The sequence below is a fragment of the Macaca nemestrina genome, chromosome 12, assembly GCF_043159975.1.
Source record: "Macaca nemestrina isolate mMacNem1 chromosome 12, mMacNem.hap1, whole genome shotgun sequence".
Lineage (NCBI taxonomy): Eukaryota > Metazoa > Chordata > Mammalia > Primates > Cercopithecidae > Macaca > Macaca nemestrina.
In genome coordinates this window covers 89,178,270-89,192,015 of record NC_092136.1, presented here as the reverse complement: position 1 = coordinate 89,192,015, position 13,746 = coordinate 89,178,270, and the positions used below count along the sequence as shown (strand labels likewise).

The 13,746-nt window shown below is 36.8% G+C and overlaps 1 protein-coding gene across 1 annotated transcript; it reads left to right on the top strand.

Moving 5' to 3' along the window:
- Positions 1-7,192: 7,192 nt before the first annotated feature.
- LOC139357558 (tripartite motif-containing protein 51) lies at positions 7,193-13,499 on the top strand. The gene is made up of 6 exons (XM_071075425.1): positions 7,193-7,710; positions 7,992-8,087; positions 9,897-10,127; positions 10,840-10,862; positions 11,816-11,913; positions 12,990-13,499. Exons 1-6 carry the CDS (start codon positions 7,270-7,272, stop codon positions 13,487-13,489), a joined length of 1,389 nt encoding a protein of 462 aa, XP_070931526.1. The 5' UTR covers positions 7,193-7,269; the 3' UTR covers positions 13,490-13,499.
- The last annotated feature ends 247 nt before the right edge of the window (positions 13,500-13,746 follow it).

The following is a 13,746-nucleotide window of genomic DNA, read 5'->3' as shown; positions in this document are numbered from 1 at the left end:
AATAGTAATGTTTGGATTATAAATTGACAGTGGAATTATTCAACCTATGTAAGTAACTGAGGAGTATGCTAGAATTTTTTGTAGTTGTGTTTAAGTCCTCCTCAACCACTCACCCACTATAATGGATAGGAATGTGATAGATACGTGGATATTCGTGTTTATCGATGGAGAAATTTGAAACGTAATTGAGAGAGGGGCTAGTTTTTGTCATGTGAGGAGAAGTATACCAGACATTAGGGAGGTTCCTTGAGTTACTTCTGGGACTCAAAAGTGAAAGGAGCCATTTCAGTTTTATTACTAGGGCGATTATCATTATTAAGGAAGAAAACTGATTAATAATGTTTATTATTGCTCATTGCCCACAGAACAGGTTATTGAAGAGAGCACCTATTATGAGAACTATAGGTGTGGTTGCTTGTGTAAGGAAATATTTGGTGGCTGCTTCTGTAGAGTGGGGATTTATTTTGTTTTAATTAAAATCAGGGGAAAGAGCTAACATATTTATTTCCAAGCATGTTCAGATGAGAAATCAGTGTGAGCCTAGCATTGCGATAAGAGTTCCTGTGAAAATAGTGGTTCTAGAGTAGGTAGAACCATAAGAGGCGCTAGTCTTACTTTCTGCTCTATTCCTTAAACTTTTTAAACCCAACACTCATTAGTTCATTACCTGGAATCCAATGGAGGGAAACAGGTAAGATCTTGAGCCATTTTAGAATATCTACGGTTAGATCGGCAGGGGCTAGGAAATAAGATGGGAACTCTACTTCACATTACTCATTTCACTATTCTGTGCTATGAAACATAACTGTTAAATTGAAATCAAGCATTCAAATTTAGCAGTAGGCTGTGTAAGAAAGGGGTACTAAGTCAGATATGGGAAGAGTAAAGGATATTAATCTTCTGCCTACTGAATTTAGACATTAGCATAGAAGAAAATGTTCTGTTAAATCTGCTATGAAAATGTTTTGAGGCCGGAAATGTTGGATTACAGCTGTAATCTCACTGCTTTGGGGTAAAGGCAGGAAGATGTTTTGAATCTAGGAGTTGGAGACCAGCCTGGGTGGCATAGGAAGGCCATGTCTCTACAAAAAATAGAAATAAATAAAAATAAACAAAAACAAAAACAAAACCAAAAAAACAGAATGGTAGTTCCTGCCAGTTGTTCTTTCTACTCAGGAGGCAGAGATGGAGGATGGCTTGACCCCAGAAAGTTGAGGCTGTTGTGAGCTAGGAACCACCCACTGCACTATAGCCTGGGTGACACAGCCAGACCATGTCTCTAAGAAAATAAATAAGAAAAGAAAAAAAAGTCTTTCAAATCGAACATCTATGGTACTGTTTGCAATTGCTGCCTTCATTATTTCCTTAAGGAATATAATCTATTTGATTCTGATTTATTTTATAATAATAAATTTAATACATTCTTACATTTAAAGGCATAACACTTGTGACATAAAAGCTATGGTAGCATAAAGGAAGACATGTTGAATTGTTGTGTTATTTGATTCTGATTTTTACAGGCTTCTCTCATGTTAAAATGTTCAACAACTGAATGCTTTATTCATGAGATAAATAAACCTCAAAATGTAGGCTGAAAATCAGATAGACAAACACAAAAGGAATCCCACATGTTTCTGTGGTTCTAGATAAGGCAATACATTGAAATATTTGAGGATTTATGGAGTTGGTGACATGGGACTGATTCCTGACTCCCTCCCATACAGGAAACAGGATAGAAAAGAGATTGCTTATCCTTTATGTGCTTAAGTATGAAGTTGGGACAATGGGATACATATTCGACATTTTCTGTTGGGATTATGGAAGGTGTGGGTAGGGAGATAGCAAAGTATGTGGTACATCATAGCCCATGGAGTACATTGATCTAATATATTTATTATCTTAACAGAAATAAATAAGGGGTTTGAAGAGAAAATGACTGGGGTTTCCAGAAGAATATCTAATAAATGGGGTTTTCAAAGAAAGAAATTTAAGAGGTTTAAATATAGTCTTGGACACTCAGAGGCCACAAAGCAAAATATAATTTATTATTAAATTAATGCATTTTTATTAGCATGGATAAAATTGTGCACAGGTTTCTCCATGTGAGCAAATAAAATAAAGTAGCAATTACAATTTCAATGGAATTATAACTGTTGAATTTTGAATAATTTGCTGTAATTGAATTTTCATTAAAAAATTAACATTTCCAAAATAAAATAAATTCAGTTTTCTATGCATATTGAGAAAGCAGAAATAGATCCCCAACTCCTGTATGAAAATTTTATAATGAATTATGAAACCCAGATGAGGGAGAGAGTCTCTTACAGTTCTCAAAAATAGAATGGTAAATCAATAGAAATCTTTGTTGTAGAGGAAGGTTTCAGATGCTAGAATGGAAACAGACTCTCAGATCCAAAAAAGAGCCTTTTGTATTGAAAGGAGATGCAGTGGGAAATGAGGAAGTGTTCAAAATTGGTTAGAGTGCTCTTTGTCCACATCATATATTGTTCTTGCCCATACACACATCTCTAATGCCCACACCCATCTCTAATCCCGCTTCTAGCTTGGACTTTTAGAACCTACAAAATGTCAACTCTAAAGGGTCTTACATTCTCATATTTGTTTCATGGTTTGAGACTCATGTAGGAAAATAAGTTGTTTCATTAATAAGGCCACAGTAGACAGAAGTAGGTCTAGATTGAGAGCTCCTGATTTCCAAGGCTCTAGACTTCATCTGCCTAAAGTTGACTGTTGGGATGAGTAAATTATGTGGTGCAAAAAGTTGTTGAAGTTAAACTAGAAGCTACCCTTTTCCCTTTCTCTCCTTGCCCCAACACTTTCTGATACACATAGTCATCAGACCTTGTGATGGAATACCAGAGCCCCACCAGGGAGCCCCTGAATCTCAGCAGAGAATATCTGCAGGGTCCAGTCCATGAACTAAGGTCTCAAAGGCTTCCCACTCTTGAGTGCAGGGCTGAGCCCCCAGTACCCTCCATGCACCCGGGGCCGATCTCACCTCTGTGTGGACACTTGGATTACCTCAATCTATTGAGTTACAGAATGTATATCCAGGGGCTTCATTCTGTTGGTGGTCTTGCACAGTAAACTTAGGAACAAGGAATCCTAGTTTTCTCTTTCTTAAATTTATGCCATATAACCTCGTAATGATTTGTTCAATGTGGCAAGTGGGCGAGCTTTAACTACAAGGAGGGAAATGACAGCAGCAACCATTTTGTAGCATACACACACCTCCTTCTTATTCAATGAAATATTAACCTAGGCCCTGCTGGGAAAGCAGTTTTCAGATGTAAATAAATGTTCTAATTCTAGGACTAGGAAGTCTACCCCAGTAAGTCTGACTTTACCAGTGAAAGTCCTCTGAAGGAAGACTTAGACATTCCTTGGACAAGACTAAAGTGTGAAGGATCTCTATTGTTCCAGTTGATCCCTACTGAAAGCTTTATTCCAGGACCATTGGGATCCAAACAGCAGATTGTTTTTTCCTGATTGACTGTACCAGAGACCTTATACTTCCTTCATCAGCCCCCCAATTGAGTAAACTAATTCCATGTACTAAATCCATATATGAATCTCCCTAAGTGTACATATATCTTAAGGGTTCTGCTTTTGTCTTTGAAACTTGACTGATATATGGCTGATAGATATGTTTTCACAGTTCCGTCAGTCTTGACCATAAATCTTGTGAGGTACTAGCAAATAATTCCTCTGTGAGAAGATATTTGGGTGTCCCCTTCTGGAATCTTTTCCTTCTTTTGGAGTTTCATCTCACAAAACAAACTTTGGAATAGAAAAAAGCCTACATAGTCCTTCCCCATCATCTGGATTCTGCATTCATGAATTTGCCTACATCCTAATAGATATTTATAATCCGAAAATCAATACTCATGGTACTTTTCGAGCCATTCTAGGATATTATGCACTATGTGGAGGAAAGTAGTTAAAAGAATAACTCGTGTTTTACCCATGAGATTGGCAAAACTTTTGAAAATTTGATAAGATGCTAAATTATTATGTGGGATTATTTCATTAATTAATGAATACTCATAGAGTGCTAAAAAACAAAAATGGAAATTTTAGTTCCCTTTGGCCTACTCTGAGAATACCATGTAGATAAAGGAGGCTTTATGACTGGGTGATGTGGCTCACCCTGTATTACCATCATTTTGGGAGGCTGAAGTCAGAGGATAATTTGAAGGCAGGAATTAGAGACTAGACTGGGCAACATAGCCATACCCTGTCTTTAAGAAAAATAAATCAATAAAAAATTAGCTATGTGCAATGGCATAAAACTCTAGTCCTTATTTGAAAGCTAAAGTGAGAGGATTACTTGAGCCCTGGAATTCAAGGCTGCAGTGAGCTAAGATTGTACCACTGCACACCAGGAAAACCTTTCTCTAGAATAAATAAACAAATGAATTAATGTGCCCTTAGAGGAAAGCCTGTGCCTTCGAAGAAACTCAGGAAACAGTATTAATCAATCTTAGTTAATTTCTAGCATATGTTTACCCTGATAAGATTGATGATAGGTATGCCTCATTCAAGCAGTGGTTTTTACAATGATAGTGTGATGCTAATTTAATCAGTGATGAAAAGGTGTGTACTAAATATTGCATAAACCTAATCAACTATGTCTCCACCTTTCTTAATATGCTAAATACCACTAAAGAGGTGGGTGTGGTCTCCAAAGATTCATATAAAAGGATGTAGAAGAGAGAAGCTCATTTTGCTCCAGAGGAGGACAGCACTTAGAGTTACCTGCATTCAGGTGGCCTCAGAAAGTCAGCTCTGCAGGGAATGAGCTCGTGATCTTGGGAGTACTTAAAATAACTTTTTTTTGGAAAAATCACTGCAGGAAGCATTCTTAGAGCCCTGGGGTGAGTGCAACTTATTACGAAATAGTAAATTACAGTGATTAAAATATCTACCTGTCTTAAATCTACTTAATGATATTATTTGTAACTCCTAATATTACTATTCATTTTATGACATGAGGTATTAATTGTTGTTATTTTGTATATTCCAGAAGTGTTCAGTACATTTTTGTAAAATTTTAGATGTCTAGTGTTTGCTACAATAGATTTGTATATATAATAAATACATGGAATTCACATTAAAACATATATGTGTGTGTACTGCAGGTACTAATATTGGTACATTGAATTAAGTAAAAAGAGAGAATTATTGAATATTATAAATGTTGTGCTTTCATAACCTTAAGCTTTTAGACATGATTTTAAATTACTAAAGCAACGATGAGATGAAACTGGTGATACTAAAGGAAACAAGAAGGCTCTCCAAAATATCCTAGCTTAGAAATCAAAATACAGTTGTTGAGTGGATAAATGTGTAAGGCATAATTTGATACATGATACTCGTTGTCATTTTGATTGAGGCTTATGTCAGATGAAACTATGAAAACTTCCTGGAAATGGCTCAGATGACTTCTGAAAAATATTTGCTTTTTTTTTTTTTTTTTTTTTTTTGGAGATGGAGTCTTGCTCTGTTGCCCAGGCTGGAGTGCAAAGGCACGAACTTGGCTCACCACAACCTCCACCACCTGAGTTCAAGCGATTCTACTGTCTCAGCCTCCCGAGTAGTGGGGATTACAGGCGCCCACCACTATACTGGGCTAAATTTTGTGTTTTTAGTAGAGACGGGGTTTCAGCATGTTAGTCAGACTGGTCTCGAACTCCTGACCTCAGATGATCCACCCTCCTCAGCCTCCCAAAGTGCTGGCATTACAGGCATGAGCCACCGCGCCCAGCCTAAATATTTGCAATTCTTAAATTTTCACTTCTGGCACTTAAATTTAACACTGCTCCGTAAGAGAGAGTAAGGTAAATGACTTCAAACTGCCAAAGCAAAGATTATAGTTTGTATGAGCCAGGGTTCTCCAGAGAGACAGAACCATAGGATGTATACATAACTATAACTATAAATACATATAAATTGTGTGTGTATATATACATATGTATACAAAATAATTAAAAGATACTTTTATATATATATATATACACACACAAAAAAATACTTACCATTGTGTTAAAATTCCCTCTCGTATACCATACATGACATGCTGCCCATGTTTGTAGCCTAGGAACAACAGGCTATACTATATGTAGGCTATACCATCTAGGTTTGTGCACATATAATCTACAATGTTCGAACAATTAAAAAACTGCCTAATGCATTCCTCAGACCATATATCTGTCCTCACTGAACACATAACTGCACAGGGCAGGAAGTCTATTACAAGAATTTGTTCCCTTGATTATGGAGTCTGAGAAGTTGAACATAGGCTGTCATTAAGCTGGTGTCCTGGAGATACCAGTATCCTGGCTGAGTTAGAATCAGCTTTAGGAGAGGGAGAAAGCAAATGGCCTTCTCTCTGCCCTTTTTTTCGGTCTGAGCTCCCAGCTGATTGGATGGTGTCCACCCACATTGAGGGCTGCTGTTCCCCACTCAGATCACCAACTCACATGTCTCCCTGGAAACACCTTCACAGACTCCCCCAGAAATAATGCTTCACCAATTCTCCATATATTACTTAATCCAGTCAAGTCAACACCTAAAATTAATAATAATGCCATAGTAATATAATTATACATATTTCAGTTTTAAAAAAACTGACAATATGTGAGTTCACAGTTTGAGTAGCCCAAGGAAGAAGTTAATTTAAGCCACAAGAAAAATAAATCCAATATCTTTCATTATTTATTTTCTGTCCTAGTGAACATAGACTACTTTAGTTGTTGTCTTTTTGTTTATCTGGTTGGTTGGTTTGTTTTGGGGTTGCTTTTGTTTTAAAGAGCCAGGCTTCTGGGTCCCTCTTTCTGAAAATATGCCATAGAGCCCTCTGACCATCTTCTCGTGTTTTCTTATCCAGTGTAGGTTTTCTACTCCTCTCCCATAGTCATTCAGTAGTTACTTGAAAGAGGAATAGGGACAAACATGATTTAATCTAGACCTCTTAAGACTAAACCCAAGTTTCATATCAATCCCAGGGAATAGGTTATTGAACAGATTTGCATCATGTTATGGTCAGGAACTAGGAGCAGAAGAGGTTGTGAGTCATCTAGTCAGTGGTGTCTGCTATAAAGCTTGAAGACTCTCTTTGTGTATAAATTTTTCAATTTTATTACAGAGGAAATAGTTTGTTCTGCTTTAATGAGCACTGTTGAGAAGAAAATATAGCTATCACATATCACCACATGTTCAGAGATTTTCACCAACCCAGACCCCAAAATGACATGCTGCTCTTTCTTCCTCAGAAACATGAATTCTGGAATCTTGCAAGTCTTCCAGCGGGAACTCACCTGCCCCATCTGCATGAACTACTTCATAGACCCAGTCACCATAGATTGTGGGCACAGCTTTTGCAGGCCCTGTTTCTACCTCAATTGGCAAGACATCACGGTTCTTGCTCAGTGTTCTAAATGCAAGAAGACAACACGGCAGAGAAACCTGAAAACTAACATTCGCTTGAAGAATATGGCTTCCATTGCCAGAAAAGCCAGTCTCAGGCAATTCCTTAGCTCTGAGGAGCAGATATGTGGGACTCACAGAGAGATAAAGAAGATGTTCTGTGAAGTGGACAAGAGTCTGCTCTGTTTGCTGTGCTCCAACTCTCAGGAGCACCGAGACCACAAACACTGTCCCATTGAGTGGGCTGCTGAGGAACACCGGGTAAGTGATGCCTCTGAACATCCATTTCTATAAAGGACACAGGAAATTCTTGTAAGTCTATTTCTTTGGAGATTGGATGATGCCATCTCTGTGTCCCTTTAAGCACGTCTGTTATGAGTTTCCTTGGCTTCACACCTCTCAGATTTGACAAATATTTGGAGAAACAAAGCAAACTATTTTCTATGGACCAATTTGTCTCTCATTTGGGGTTCTTCGTATATTAGAGAGTGAATGATACTTTAGTGTCTTCACTTGTGCTTCAATTCATGGCTCTTTTGCAGGAGAAGCTCCTGAAGAAAATGCAGTCTTTATGGGAAAAAGCTTGTGAAAATCACAGAAACCTGAACATGGAAACCACCAGAACCAGATGCTGGAAGGTTAGTACCGTATTACTCTACCTTCTCCAGTAACTTATGGTGAACAAATGGGTGACTCTTAAAATAGGAACTTGATCTCAATCCATAATATTTCTGGAATTCAATAAAAAAGGAAAAAACACTTGAGAAAAAATACCCTAATTTTTTATATAAGATAATGTGACTCTTTGGTAGGATTTCTAACCAGACCACAGATGTTACCCAAGCATGCTCATCTGTCTCCATACAAATCTATAGCAATACACCAGCAAATACAAGAAACTGGGCCATTTCACAGTGTTCCCATTGGGCTGCCTGGATAACTTCTGGGCACAAGCGTTATTTGGCAGACATGGAAATTTCAGGTGAACTTTCTAAGGCTGAGTCAGCATGAATTTGAATCCAGGTGGGCAAATATATTTGAAATGTGAGTTAAATATCAGGCAGAAGGAGCAAGAGTGCAAATTTAGAGGAAGCATGAAATTAAGTATCAGAACTAATTAATATTGAATAAGTCATAACAAGTAATGGAAAAAGTGGTAAGAAATGTAGACTCGTGTCTTGATGAAGACACAAATATGCGAGAAATATGGGAACTAGTATATAACATAAGGAGAACTTTAGGGACTTGAGAAGAATTCTAGAAATGATTTTGTCTTTGTGGCTGTTTATCTTGAGGGTATGATATCTAATATTAATTCATTAATTCATTCTAATATAAATTCATTGAAAAATATTTTATGAATGCCTAGTGTATGTCAAATATCAACCTAGAAAATTAAGTGGTTTTTAAGAAGAAAGAAAACATACAAATCTTGCAATTGAAATGAAAGAAGCAAATGGTCACCATGCAGATATGTGAAGTACATGATGTGTTAGAGGGTAGTAGTGTATTTGGAGAACAATCAAGCAGGAAAGTAGAAAAGGAGCACAGAGGTCAGGGACTGGGGATGAGGGTTTGGGTTTTAATTAGTGTGGTCAGAAAAAAGGCTCATTGAAAAATTCACACTGAAACAAAATATCGATCAATAAGAAATATATATATCCTCCTGTTTGCCTTCCCCTTCCTCATAAATGTAGGAATATATATGTGTATCTGGCTGTGGGTATATATATATATATATATGTGGATATATGTGAGGAATATATATACACACACAGATACACATAGATATTCCTCATATATCCATATATAGCTATATATGAGAAATATATATATGAGTACATATATGAGAAATATGTATATATATGAAAATAATTCTAGATATAGGAAACAGCATGTGCAGTAATATTTCATTTGCATTTATTTGGGGGGTTGAGGAACCACAAAGAAATCCATGTTGCAGATTAGGGTGAGTTTGGATGAGAATAAATGAAACCTAATTAGACTATGTGGTGCTGGGTGAAATGCATTGAGTTGACAATGCTAGTCTGTGGTCATTGCATAATTTCTCATATAATGGGTTTACATAAATTGCCCCAATTCTCCAAAATAGAAATAATGGTTTCCTATCTAGCCAATATTGCTCGATAGTTTAATTCTTAAGCAAGAACTGTGTTTTCTTTCTATAAATGTGTGTTGGAAGAGAGAAATCCATTTTTATATAACGATCTTGGAAAACATTTTATCATTAATCAAGTAAACATAACTGGGCAGAAACACCTATGTTGATATTAATGCAGAAAAAAGGAGAGGAATAAAATGTTGTGGAATCTGAGAATTGACAAGACTGAGGGTTAAAATATTGGATGTTCAGAATGCTAAGAGGAATCAGTGAACTTCAAGAGAAGATGGATACAACATTTCTATTTTGACTCTTGTCACTGCAGGATTATGTGAGTTTAAGGAGAGAAGCAATCAGAGCTGAATATCAGAGGATGCCTGCATTTCTCCATGAAGAAGAGCAACATCACTTGGAGAGGCTGCAAAAGGAGGGCGAGGACATTTTTCAGCAACTCAATGAAAGCAAAGCCAGAATGGAACATTCGAGGGAGCTTTTAAGAGGAATGTATGAGGATCTGAAGCAAATGTGCCATAAAGCAGATGTGGAGCTACTCCAGGTACGGGCTGACCATGGGGTATCAGGATGTAGAACTTTCACATACATGGGTGTTTTTCCTCTCTCCTGAAATCCAACCCCACTTTACTTCCATGATTTGCTTCTAAAAACACGTTTCTATAACTAATGCTACTCAGTTGGGAGGTTATAGCCTCTCCTATGGATTCTACCAACCGAAGGTCCCTCCTACTTTATCCACCAGCAACAAAACTTTGTGGAATGACCAAGGTAACAGCCCCAAGAAATATTTCCCATCAAAAGTCAATGATATATTTAGGATTTTTGAAAGTGGATAAAATGAGAAGTGATTCATTTGCACTTAGGTTAATTTGGAGACACGGCATGATGGAGAAGTTGGCGAATCTAGGATCACATTAATATTATTTTGAGATCCACTCATTTTGGTAACAGGGCTTAGGGAAGATGACTGAGTAGCTTCTTTATGGTTACAGCAGAGCACAGACTCTGTGGGCCTCCTCTTCCTTCACTTGGAAAGAGAATGTCTTCAAGACTGAGACTTTATCAGAACATTAATTCATGACATATGACAGACTGGGATTTTCATGAGAAAAGAAACAAAAAATGCTTTCCAGGAGGGAAAATTGTAGGAAAATAATATCTTCAGAAACTGCCTCCAAATCTCACAGTGAACTTAGTGGAAATTGCATCATGTAGAAAGCACTAAGCCTTTCTTTTTCTTTTTTATCTTACAGGCTTTTGAAGACATATTACACAGGTGAGTGCATACCAAGATTTTAGGAGCTGCTCTATCAGTTTCCACAAATACCAAGCAGGAACTTTGACACTGAAGGCATAATTGATTCAGATATTGATGTTACCTTGTGCTGGTTGTACTTTCTCCATCCCCCACCCCATGTTGTCTTCTATTTTGTTGCTATACTCAGTGATTTTATTAGGCAGTTCAATGAAAGTCCTGCAAAACCAAAAAACAGACAAAATATAAAAATAAAAATAAAAAAGAAAGAAAACAAAAAATCGGTGAAAGAAGAGTAAGAATGTGAGCATCTCTATTCCTAATTTCCTTTTTATTGCTCAAAAACCTGCATATTTGAAAGAGAAAATGTTACATTTACTACATGGCTACAAAGTCAACCAGGGGAAGCCAGGGAGAAAAAGGAAAGTATTTTAGCAGTGAAAAGTGTTGATGATTTCTAGTTTATATTTAAATATATAATTCTGAAAAACAGAGGAGACGAACTATTTGGAATGTTTGAACTGTGTAGGCCTCCAGAGAACCTCAGATATAAAAGGCAGATCTCCCTGCCTGGAGCATATTTCAACACCCTGGCCTTGAGAAGGAAGCAACAGATGCAGCAGTCTTAAAAATAAACCCACCTTTCCAGATGGTGATATCAGGAAATTCTGGTGAAGTCTGGAACCCAGAATTTTATTTTTGAATATTCTCTTGGTCTTAGGATTAATGATCCTTACTAATTTGGAGCAATAAGAAGAAAGACCCAAATGAATTCTCACTCAGACAGATTTTTCTATCATGCTTGAAAATCAGGAACTGTGAATAAGAATGAATCTGAAACAGAAAATGGTAATTTTGGAATTAGCAAATGTGTGGGTTAAAGGGAGTCTCATGAAATGTCTTTTCAATAAAAGTAGTTGATTTTTATGTACCTTTTGGCTGTAGATGTGGTAACTGCATCTTTCTCCTTGCAGGTATGAGTCCCTGCTGCTGCAAGTGCCCGAGCCTGCGAATCCAGAGCTCAGTGCAGGGCCCATCACTGGACTGCTGGACAGGCTCAATGGATTCAGAGGTGAGTGTCAGCCCATTGGCAGAATTCCCACAGTGTATCACTTCTTGTTAGAATCATGGGGGTAATATTTTACCCTTCATCAAATCGTTATTTCATTTCAGAAGGAAGTGAGCGATATGACTATGCAACCCTATTTTATCTGTGTTTCTATTTATAGTCCAATTTATAACATGAAGAGTAAAACATAGTGAAAAACAAATATGTTCTGGGCTCACATGGATAGAGCTATATTTTGGGTAAATGGAATGACATAAGAAATAAAAAATTGAATAAATGGAACAATGCTCAGAAGGAAGCTTAATAATCCAAAGTTACATAAAAATTTTACATTTCTTTACTGTATTTCACTTGCATTGTTAAAAAACAGTTTTTTGGGGAATAGAGTTCACAGCAGTTTGTTGGAGTATTTGTATTTTCTTACAATAAATGTGTATTATTGATACAATGTAAAAATTTGACTTGCTATGTAAAAAGAAAGAAGAAATTATTTTGTAAATAGAAAGTAAAAATAGAAATGATAATTTCAGTTCAGTTACAACATGAAGACCTACATGTAAAATCTAAAATTCAGTTTCAATCTAGAGCTAGCAGGGAAGTCCACAGAGTGACTGGTGAAATATTTTGCAAAAATCTGCCTTAAGTTACCACTTATAATGTGAACATATGGACTTTTATCCAGTTATCTAGAGCAGTGCTTGAATAAACTAAAATCTTCCCATTCTTGTCAAAAGTATATCACTAGTATTTAAGAACAAGAAATATTTTAATAATGACCTTGATAGCTGAAGGGCATTCGGGGCATATAACATTTCACTTTTACATTGGAAATTGGATTAAAACAGGCTGGTTTTATATTCAACTCTCAATTTTTGAGTTTTCAATACATTTTCAATGTCTGTTTTTAGGATGTTGTTTTTCCTATAGAGAATATTAATCATCCTTATACTTGATTAAATGTTGTAATCAAAATTCTCCTGTCCTTGTAACTTCAAATTTCTTGGTAGAACAAATTTTCCCTCAAGAATTCTAATTTCTATTATTTACATGTAGCTATACTTTTTTTGTTATTTCTGCAGTTGATTTTACTCTGCAGCCTGAAAGAGCCAATAGTCATATCTTCCTGTATGGAGATTTGAGAAGCATGAATGTTGGATGTGACCCTCAGGATGATCCCCACATCACTGCAAAATCTGAATGTTTTCTTGTATGGGGTGCTCAGACTTTCACATCTGGCAAATATTATTGGGAGGTTCATGTGGGGGACTCTTGGAATTGGGCTTTTGGTGTCTGTAACAATTATTGGAAAGAGAAGAGACAGAATGATAAGATAGATGGAGAGGAGGGACTCTTTCTTCTTGGATGTGTTAAGGAGGACGCTCACAGCAGTCTCTTTACCACCTCCCCACTTGTGGTGCAATATGTTCCAAGACCTACCAGTCGGGTAGGATTATTCCTGGATTGTGAAGGTAGAACCATGACCTTTGTTGATGTTGATCAAAGTTCCCTGATATACACCATCCCTAATTGCTCCTTCTCACCTCCTCTCAGGCCTGTCTTTTGCTGTAGTCACTTCTGATCAGAGACAAGTCAGAAGTGTGTCTATATGCTGTGGGAACCCATTTGTCACAGAAAGCCCTCTTTTTTGCACCTCATCAAACAGGACAAATAAGTTATATTCAATGTCTTTAGTTGCATTCTAATGTCATCAAACCTCATTTATAGTGTTTCTATTAAATATGGTGAAAACTTTAAAACCACGTGTATTGGTTCTTTGTTTAATCGTTTTTGGAAAATCATTACCCATGATGTATGGAATAGAATATATTCTCTGGT